An 11,060-nucleotide genomic window follows, 5' to 3' on the forward strand; every position below is an offset into this window, starting at 1 on the left:
TTCGGTAACAGACAGCCATCAATAGTTCTCAAATAAGGCAAGAAAATCATGAAATCAGTATTTGAGCGAGAGTTTTCTTTGGGAGTAATATGCAGGGTGGATTATAGAAGGGGATTAAATACAGTTAGGAAACAAGTGCAGTAATTCAGGCATGAGATACCGAGAGCTAATGGTAGAATGGGAGCAGAGGTTATGAAGGGGAGGAGATGGATCTAAAACAACGCTAAAGAATTGACTGGACTGGTTGCCTGACAGGGTGTGAAATACGAAAAAATGTTAGGGTCAAGTATTCTTCTAAAGCCCAGAAGACTAGTTAGTTTTGCTACTCACAGAAAGCATCAAGAGAAACTGAAGTAAAATATGAGTTTAATTTTAGACATGGGTTATAGGTGATGATAGGACAGACAAGTCAAAATGAACTTTAGGAGTGTGATTGAAAAATTGAGACTGCAAAATAACAGATTTTGGTCAAATCAACATAAAGGGTGATGGATAAAGCCATTAGGCAGAACAACCTCCAAAAGAGAAAGCATTTAGAAAAGAAACAGCAGAAACCAACTCATAATTAAGAGGAGTAAATGAAGGAAAGATAAAGGTTCAAGGGAAGAAGAAAATTTTGGTAGTGCTATTTCATGACAGCAACATTCCAGCCAGAACCAAAGCCTAATGGTTAAATCCCTAAATATCTCTGGTTGGGAACTTCCTTTCCATCATGACCTAGTGGTTAGTATCATGGTTAAGAGTGCATCGTCTGCAATCAGCTGGCCTGGGTTAAACCCTCTGGCATCGTTACTTATTAGTTGTGTGACTCTGAGCAAGGTACCCAACCTCTCTATGCCTGTTTCCTCATCTATAAAATTAAGAGATAAAACTTTCTCAAGCGGTTACGGTGAGCATTCAATAGAATCATGCATGAAAACAGCCAAATTTAGCACCTCTTCAGCACTCAGTGTCAGCTGGTCTCCTCGGCTGCCTTATCTAAGCACCTCATGATTTCTCTCCTGATGACTCTACACAGCTTCCTAATTGATTTTCTACCTCAGCCTCTCCCCATTCCAGGTTATCATGCCTCCATGTGAAAACCATTTGGTTTCCTAATTCTATAGGATGAAGGCTAAATACTTTCAAATAGAACCCAAGGCTCTTCATCATCTGGCCATTTCCAACCTTTTCTTCTTCTGTTCATCCCCACATCCAGAGGCTCCATCACATGGAATTTCCTGATGATCCTGAGAGTGCCATAATATTACACTTCTGTTTCTCTGCAAGCTGTTCTTTCTAGAGACTTTTCTCCTCTGTGTCTGTCAAACTTTTACTCATCAAGGTTTGGGTCCAGTAAAGATATTTTGTATAAGAAGGTTGTCATACTAGGTATTGTGGTTGCCTTGTCAATAGCTATTTCAGTCTTCCCCCCATTATGCAGATGCCATGCAGACTGATGGGATGGACCCCACTCCTGGCTCTAATTAGAGCCTGATGGGTTCAGGGCTGTCTGACCATGGTGCCTATTTCAGCAACAGGAACTTGATCTAAAAAGATCCAATCAGAGTGAAGCTTTTGTAGCTTTCTAGTATATCTTGATATTTGGGAGTGTCAATCATCTAACTTTGTTCTTCAAGATTGCCTTCAAGAAGGCATAGAGAATTCTTTACACTTCCAGGTATGTTTTAGTGTCAACTCACAAATTTCCAGAAAAAAATTGCTGAGATTTTAATTGGGATTGAATTGAATTTATGGATTAATTTGGGAAGTGGTCTTCTTTCTGGTTCTCTACCACACAATGCTCATATTCGATTTAGGGTCTTTGCACTAGTTATTCTCTTGGCCCAGAATATTAGTGTGCCTGTAAAATATCACTGTCTCCCAATTTTTCACTCCCTTTTTTCCTTTCAATTTCACAAATCTTGATTTTTCAAGATAACACCATGCACAAATTTATCTCATAATAGTTCTTGAAGCATCTCTGACTAAAGTTATAGTTATTATAAGTGCTTTTTATATATTAACTCATTTAATCTTCATAGCAATCCTATGAGATTAGTATTATTATTATTACCATTTTACGTATAAAGAAACTGAGACATGGAGAAGTTAACTTGGCTTAATCACGTAGCTAATACATGGAACAACTGGGATTCTTTCATTTGCTATCCTAGAGTGTCTCTCAGAGAGGGTGTGTGTGTGTGTGTTTTGTGTGTGTGTGTGTGTGTGTGTTTGTGTGTAATAGAGCCAAATGTAATATTTCATAACCCACTTTTTTCACTTTTTTGTTGTGGTAAAAAACACATAACAAAATTACCATCTTAACCATTTCTAATCGTACAGTTCGGTACTGTTAAGTGTATTCACACTGTTGTGCAATAGATCCCTAAAACTTTTTCATATTGCAACACTGAATTTCTATAACCAGCTTTTTACTTTTAACGTTAACAAATATAAGTTTCCAGAATCACATCTGAAAGCTGCTTTTTGGACATTATATGCCTAAACCAAAATTTATTAAATCAATCCATTTTGTTGAACATTCTGTTTTCAATTTCTCTTTATAAACAATTCTATGATTAACATTCTTAGAATCTATCTTTAAACACTTGTTCAATTATATCCTTAAAGATAAATTTCTAGAAGTAGAAATGCTGTGTCAAAGGCATGCACTTGTTTTAGGACTTTTAATATGTAATGCAAATGTTATGCTCTTCTCTGCCTATATCCCTCATTTTATCTTGCACCTGCCCCTTTTAAGTGACCCAGCTACTCACACACACATATTTAGCATTCTGACCTTTTATGTCTCATTTTCCTCTCCTCTTGATTATCTAGCAACCAATCCTTCTCTCCCTTTCTCCCTTTGGTTTTGTATCTCAGCTCCTGGAACTCACACTGTGGTTGCCCCTGGCATGCATGATTTTTACTTTTTATTCAGGATGTCAAAATGCCTTCCTCTAGCCCAGGCTATGGGAAATATACCCCCTCATATTTCCATGCTTATGAATGTGCCCCCCTTCATTTCCTCTGCCTAGAATGCTCTGCTCCCCTAGTCAACAGGTGAATTCCTATCCTGCCTTTAGAAATCACCTCAGGCATTCCCTCCTCCTGAAAGCTAGCCTCTCCATGGTCCCCTCCCAACCTCCCACCAAGCCTTAGAGAGTTATTTCTCCCTCTGTGCCCACCAGCATCTTGATCTTACCTCTATCATAGCACTTATTATATTTATATAATGCAACAGCAAACAGGCACAGCCCAATAAAACATTGGATTGTACTTAAAGAAGGTGGTTCCAGATGACTTGGTGAAATAATGAAGGCCTCTAAAGGAAGCCTAGCAAAAATAAAAGCCACGGGGAAAGAAGTTTCTGCTCAATATGACTAATTTTAAATGTGATTCCACCTGACCTTAGATTTCCTCCTTTAGCCATGATCCTGATATTTGCCCTATGGCTTTTTTCACATCCTCTGGGGGAAGATGCTCCCTACCTTGGTCCTGTAGGACTGGCAGGTCTGCTCCCTGTACTGTTTTCCCTTCCGATGAGGACTTCCAATGTAAAAATCTTGTGAAGTTAGGGATCACATATGAGAGTACTTGAAAAAGTTCATGGACAGATTTGTATTGTCTTTTAATTCTATTTTTCCACAAACTTTTTGAAATACTCTCATATTATTCAGGTGTATATCCTCAACACTGAGGCACACGCTTGGCAGAGAGCATACGCTCAGTGAATGTATTTTAAATTCATGAAAAAGTAGCTATTCTCTCAGGGGCTGAAAAACTGCCCCATAACCTGTAAGCAGTATCCTATAGACCACATGCAAACATCCCAGATAACTAGCACAAGTTCAAGTTGCCTTCAATTACCAAGTACCATCTAGATTCCCCTGACTATATTCTATCCACTTGACCGGACCTTGCCTACATTTTGTTATGTCTTTTGGAAGGAGGGTTTCAATTGCCTGGCTATGCCTCTGATGGAAAATATAAACAGTTTAAATCAATAGTCCTCTTGGTAAATAAATTGACATAGAATTATATAAAGAAACTTACTTGATAAATTTATGTGGGTCTTTGGTTAACTGTAGGCTGTTATCTTCCACTGTAAAAAAAAAAATATATATATATATATATATAATATGTACACACATACACACGCACACATGAAAGGATTCTGGTTTACTTGGAGATTTAATTGTTTTATGCATACTCTTTCCAAAGCCTCAATGGAATGATAATAAAGGAATAAAAATAAGGTATAAAACCTCAAGGAGAGCAATAGAAAGATGATGAGGAAAATTTTCAAGATGGAAAGCAGATGTCAAGTGGTAACTGTCTCAGCGGGCCATAGAAATTTGAAACCTAACTGCATGATAAGGGGAGGCTGACAAAAAGCAAGCAGATTTGCACTTCGGAACCTGAGAAACAGTTCAGGAGTGAAAAGTACCAGATATCTCTGAAAGGAGGGATGAGAGGTGGAGCACAGACACCAAGTACTTATACCCTCGTCCTGTGTGACCACATGATCATCATGACAGGCAGGAGGAAGATGTTTAATCTCTAGAGATATTGGGCCAGAGAGACTCAGGACTGGAGGATATGAGGCACAAAACAGGGACTAGAAACAGGGAATAAATCAACTAAATCATAGCAATTAGACAAGATATCTGACTCTCTTCCTCTGTCCAGCTCTTAGAGTGTAAGCATCTCTCTCTCTCCTCTCAGGAGACGTATACTGTCAAGCCTGATGCAATAGTTATTCTCACTGAATAATCCTATAACAAAGGGGAAAAAAACAAAAAAACCTGTCAACAAGCCCTGTGTGTATTCAGAACTTCTAATCTTTTTAATAAATCATTCATCATATGTCCATCATATGAATGGATAGTCAAAGATCACTAGACATTTGAGCAAAGTCAATATTATGAAAGACAACAACCCAAATAAATAAGGAGAAAAGTAGGAAACAGAAGCATATTTTTCTGGAAATCTCCCAGAATATACAACAAAAAACAGTGAGATGAATAATAGAAAACTGGTTTTAAAAATTAGAAAATCAGATCAGTAGATCCAACATCCAAATCATAGAAGATCTAAAAGAGGTAACAAGGAAAATGAAGGGGGAAGAAATAAGAAATCATGTAAGAAAATTTCCCAGAACTGAAGGATTAGAGTTTGAGATTTCAATGGCTGATTAAATGCCCTACATGATGAGTGAAGGGGAAAAAACAAACAAACAAAAAATACACCAAGAAACATTATCAAAGGGTTGACCGGTTAGCTCAGTTGGTTAGAGAACAGCCTGGATCCCCACACCAGCAAGCTGCCAAAAAAAAAAAAAAAAAAAGAAAGGAATTAAAAGAAACATTATCAAGACATTTCAGGTCACTGGAAATAAAGATTTTAAAAGCTTTCAGAAAGAAAGAATATGTCACATGTGAAGAATTCATCATTTGGGGCCGGCCCGGTGGCGCACTGGAGAGTGCGCCGCTTGGGAGTGCGGTGGCGCTCCCGCCGAGGGTTCGGATCCCATGTGGAGACCGGTTCCTGCTCACTGGCTCAGCGCGGTGCAGGCACAACACCGAGGGTTGCGATCCCGTTACCGGTCAGTAAAAAAGACAAAAAAGGAAAAAAAAAAAAAAAAAGAATTCATCATTTGAATGAAATCAGACTTCTCAAAAGAAGCACTAGAAACTAGAAGGTAATATAGTCTTTAAATTTAACCAAACTATGAGCATATTAGAGTAGAATAATTACTTTTTTTTTTTTTTGGCAGTTGGCTAGTAAGGGGATCTGAACCCTCAACCTTGGTATTATCAGCACCACGCTGTAACCAAGAATAATTACATTTTTAGGCATGCAAAGTCACAGAAGATTTAGCTCCCATGTACTATATAGCTCCTAGAAGAGATGCCCTAATGAAACGAAGGAGCAAACCAACCATGAGGAAAATGAGGGATCACGCAGGAGCTCCAACCCAGGAGGCAGCCCAAAGGGTCTCCAATGAAGGAGGATGGAGTGCCAGAGGTAAAAAGTCTCCAAGGGGAAAAAAATGAAACATTGAATATCCAGGAGTTGTTCCATGGCTTTGTCAAAAAGTTTAGGAGAAGAATAGATGGTAGATATATATATAAAAATAAGGGAATGAAAAACTAGGCCATTTGTACAAGAAAAGAAAGATAATTATTCATGGCTTATCTGTGATGAATATTTTGAAGTTATATTAATGTAACCAAACTATATTAGGAGGATAGGGGAGAGAAAATGTGGGTGGGAGTGGCAGTATAAGAGCTTAAATCTTTGCATTTTATAAGATAAAGACTAAAAGTAATATCTAACACTGAATATCCCAGAAATGTAAGTATAGAATAAGCTTAGAAATATAGTGGTAAATGTCAGAAGAATTAGCTGAAGGTGTTGAAAGCTGTTGTTACCTCTGCGGGGCAGCACTCAGGGATAGAAGATAGCTTCTTAGGTCTCCTGTATTTCATTAAAAACTAATTCCTAGTATTTGTCCTTTAAAGCTATAAACATATATTTCTTCGACAGAAAATAAATTCTTAACATTATTAGTTAAAACTACCAACTTAGAGATTTTGCTAAAAAAACTACTGGACTATCTGATGCAATGAAATATAAATAGGAAAAAAGAGGTATGTAACCCTAGCAAATAGACCCATACAGTACCATCTCATTAAACTCAGGTTTCCCATATCTTATGACATCTGTAAGTAACAGGATATCTGTAACAGTACTGTAATCATGAACAACAAAACTGGTTCTGAATGATTGTGCTAAAGCTCATGTTCTTTAACAAATAAGCAATGCTACTGGACTAAATTTGTTTTTCCTCTGAATTCCAGAAAGTAATATTTCCCAGCAGAAGGGATATTCCTACATCTAACCAAAAAATGTATTCACTCTAAAAAGAAAAAAAACAGAACTGAAGTCCTATGAGACATCACCTGCTTTGCTGTAGATAATTTTCTTTCTCTATTGTTAAGAGGATTTAAAAAAAAAGACCTATTTGGGAACTTGAATTGGAGAAGATTCAAATGCTTATTACATTTTTCTAACCACAAGCAGAACAGGATGTATTTATACAATTATCAGGTTCTTAAAAAGTATATAATACAAATTAGTATTATAATCTCACTAATACTTCTATAATTCCCCTCTACTCTAGTATTCTGACTCATCTGCCAGTTATTATATTATAGTATATTTAGATAAGTATCTGAAATTTATTAGGATGACCCTACTATATTAATCAAAAGCCATAGGAAAATATCTGGCTAAGAAAAAAATCATTACCTCATGCTTAGCTACAATTACTCAGTTTTACTATTTCTACACTCTTGTATTTTCCTTCAACCAAAGATTTTAAAAATTATATGAATCTTGTCTTTTAAAATATCAAAACAACCATGGTAAACAGAAGATAAATATTATTTGACCATGTAACTACATAGAAATCAAAATTCACAAGAACAAACAAATAAAAAAGACATATAGCTAACTCATTTGAAATCCCTTTGTAATAAATTAGAAAATATGTAGTAATACTCACAATATAGGAGTCAAACAGTTGTTATGCATTGTCTCCTTCCAGACCCTTCCTCCTTCGAGTTATCACAAACTAACTGATGTGTATGTTAGGAGGAAATTGAAAACCCCCCTGTCTAACTCCCAACACCAGGAAAAAATTGATAAAGGGCCACAAAAAAATGATTACATTGTATGATATTGAATATACTAATTATCCTGATTTGAGCATCACATTGCACACAGGTATTGACATGCAAAGCTGTATCCCACAGATATGTAAAATCATGTTTCAATTAAAAAAAAAAGAGCTCTTTGACAACATCCCTAAAATATGGTCATTTAATGCTACTAAATAAATATTAATTATAAAAGAATACCTTTAGTGATAGGGAGTTTACTACCTGCCATCCTGGCCTTGTCCATTCTGTGGAGCAACTTAAATTGTTAGAAAATCCTTCCTCATATTTGGCCTGCTGGGACCTGGATAGATGTTACCATTAAGGATGCTGCAATTATAGTAGCATTTGCTTCTAGGGAAGATTAGTTAGGCACTCAATTGACTATGTAATTTATCGCCCAAACCATTACACTGCAAGTTAAAGTGGGTACTAGAGATAATTATACCAGGACTGTCCCAGGAAGTCTGGGGTATATGAGTACCCTAGTTATAGGTAAGGGAGACAGAAGCCAAGCTGCAAGGAAAGGAAGCTGTGAGTACACAGGAAGGTCATCAGACCTTCACCAATTGGGTTTGAGCTCAGAGCTCGGTGTCCCCTTGTGAATACACCAAGTCAAAGACCTAGTTGATCAGGCTAGGCAGACATAACAGATATTAGGAAAAAGTTTGGGGAATGAGGGGTATTTGCATATCTCCATATCAAATACGGGGCTTAGGATAGGAAAATTAATTCCACATAACTGATTTTTTTGGGAAAAAAAATAACCAGTTTATTCAGGATATGTCCTGACACAAGGCAGGACCAAGCCTGCATGTTCTGGACTTGAGTGGCTACCACCTAGCAGGCCTGGGAAGGTATGACTGACTTGTAGCTTCGATGTTAGTCCTACTTTAATTCTCTGGAGGCACACAGAAGAAATCTCCCTTTTCTGTAAGGAATCCCTTCAAATGTTTGAAAACAGCTTTTACAACTGCCTTTTATCTTTTCTTTGATTGGCTAAACATACAGTTTCTTCAGCCACAGGAAATGTGATGATCCAAGTTATGCATACTGGTATTCCAGATGGAGGCCCACCAAACCAGAGCAGGGTAAAGTTATGACATGGCACATGCTTAGTAGCAGAAGGGTACTTTCTATTGTTGGTTCACATTATGTTTGCGATCAAATAGCTGCCCCAAGAACTTTGTCATAGAATAAAGTTCTGCTATCAACTCAGGTCGTTTCCATTCTGTACTTGCAAATTTTGATTTTTTATTTTATCCCAAATGAGTGAGTTTACATTCATCCCATTAAACTTGGAGGCACAGTGGAACTGCAAATGCCTGGGTTAAAGCACTGCCCCTGTGGCCTCAGGCTGATCACTTCATCACTGAGCCTTGCCTTCCTCACTGAGGAAGAGGCTGCCAGAATCAGATGATTAAATGTGTGTGAAAGTACTAAGTAAGCCATGAAGTAAAATCAGGATCTAAGTTTATTTTTTCACACATTCATTCTACAAATTTTCATTCAATACCCATTGTCAGGTACTACACTGGGCACTGCGGATATAGTTCTAGCCTATCACTAATGTCTACAGGAATGATACAATTAGCTGTCTCAAGTTTCTTATTTATACAATTAACTATTTGTTCCAGTTTTGTGTTATCTAAAAATTTGATAATAATTCCTTCTGTGTTTTTCCTAGATCTCTTTATTAATATTTTAAATAATATGAGAAAAGATTCTTGTAGTACTCTAGTAGAGACCTTTCCCCAAGTGGTTACAAGTGATTAATTGTCACTGGGTGCAGTTTTTCATACAAAGCCACACAGAAGTACTATACTGCCATCTAATATAGGGGATACCAGTTTTCTGCCACCTCCTCATTTCAGATACATAGCAACTGTCTCTGCTGTATCATGGCACTGTTTCCCTGTGAAGCTACTGGAAATCATTCTCTTCATGGTACCCTAAGCTACCAGTATCAGTCCACCCAAGATGGCAAGCAAGCTGATATCTATTTACTGTCTTAGATTTCCACATATTTCACCAACACGACTAAAATAATATAGAAGAAAACCTGCCAAAGTACTATTTGCTTTGTCGCTCATTTGCTGGGTGGTTTAACAATTTGGGCAGCTTTTATGTCATATGTGATGACAAAGCTGGAGATTGGAAAGGAGTGAAGGGTGATGTCAACTTGCGGAGGACAAAAGAAAGGGCTGACTTTTCTCCAGGTTTCTCATCCTTTCTGCAGGGCAAAAACAAAATCTATTGCCCAGAATCATTTACTGCAGAAAATTCTTAAAACTAGTTTTAAAAATTGCTATTCACCAGAATATGGATATAGCTTGTTACAGAGATTTCTCTGTAATCATAGTACTATAGAACTCAACAAAAGGTTAAGTGATACTGACTATTCATTCATTCCACAAATATTTACTGTCGGTACTATTCTAAGTGCAGAGGATAGACCAGTGAGTGCTACGACATTTTGGTAAACCAGAAATGGGGTCAGAGTGAAGCAGTACCACTCTTCTGTGCATAAACCAGCCTTAAAACTGTCAGGGAATGTTTGAGGAACTCTGAGACAATCAAGTACTGACTATTCATTCATTCCACAAATATTTACTGTCGGTACTATTCTAAGTGCAGAGGATAGACCAGTGAGTGCTACAACATTTTGGTAAACCAGAAATGGGGTCAGAGCGAAGCAGTACCACTCCTCTGTGCATAAACCAGCCTTAAAACTGTCAGGGAATGTTTGAGGAACTCTGAGACAATCAAGACATGTTTTGAGATACTGGAAAAGATGCCTGATCAATACTGCTTAATTTACATCACATCCAAAAGCCCTGTGGATGAGGAACAATTGAACTTGGTCACAATTGTGCAGACCTAGCTAATGGACTGGAGGGTTCTACAAGTGGGCTGGAAAAAGAGACAATGGAAATCTAAGAGAAAAAACACCATAAGAGATCAAGGCCTGCTGATTGGTGAGGTGATGATGCAAGCCACTGTGCAAGATTGCTGTGGGCTACTAGAATAGGGAGGGACAGGATACAAAGGAAAGAACTATGTCACTGGGGGCCCAGCTCTCACCTCTGGGAAACCCCTCTGGCACAGGGAGCCAAAAGCATTGCTCTGCTAACTGAAGAGAGAGCACAGGAGCAATGGAGGCAATAGAGTTAAGAGTCACAAAAAAGCCTCTGGCAGGATACTAAGGGTATCAGGAAAAAACACCAGTCAATACAGTAGAAAGAACTTCAGGCACCATTTCCACACGGACTCTTGGAAGGAACACCTAGAGAGGAAAGTCTCCAGAAAAAAATATCGAATGTCTCACTAGTCAAAAGAACAAAGGGAAGC

General features: G+C 37.8%; 1 protein-coding gene across 1 annotated transcript in view; it reads right to left on the minus strand.

The window, feature by feature from the left end:
• UBE2U (ubiquitin-conjugating enzyme E2U (putative)) overlaps nucleotides 1-11,060 on the minus strand; it is a gene marked incomplete at its 5' end in the record, with an annotated part of 43,216 nt that overhangs the window by 30,108 nt on the left and 2,048 nt on the right. Inside the window, one exon of the mRNA XM_008593497.1 lies at nucleotides 4,039-4,087. Coding sequence (XP_008591719.1) covers nucleotides 4,039-4,087 — 49 coding nt within the window. The remainder of the gene's footprint in view (nucleotides 1-4,038; nucleotides 4,088-11,060) is intronic.

This window comes from Galeopterus variegatus, unplaced genomic scaffold, assembly GCF_000696425.1.
Source record: "Galeopterus variegatus unplaced genomic scaffold, G_variegatus-3.0.2 Scaffold9260, whole genome shotgun sequence".
In the NCBI taxonomy this organism is placed as follows: Eukaryota; Metazoa; Chordata; class Mammalia; order Dermoptera; family Cynocephalidae; genus Galeopterus; species Galeopterus variegatus.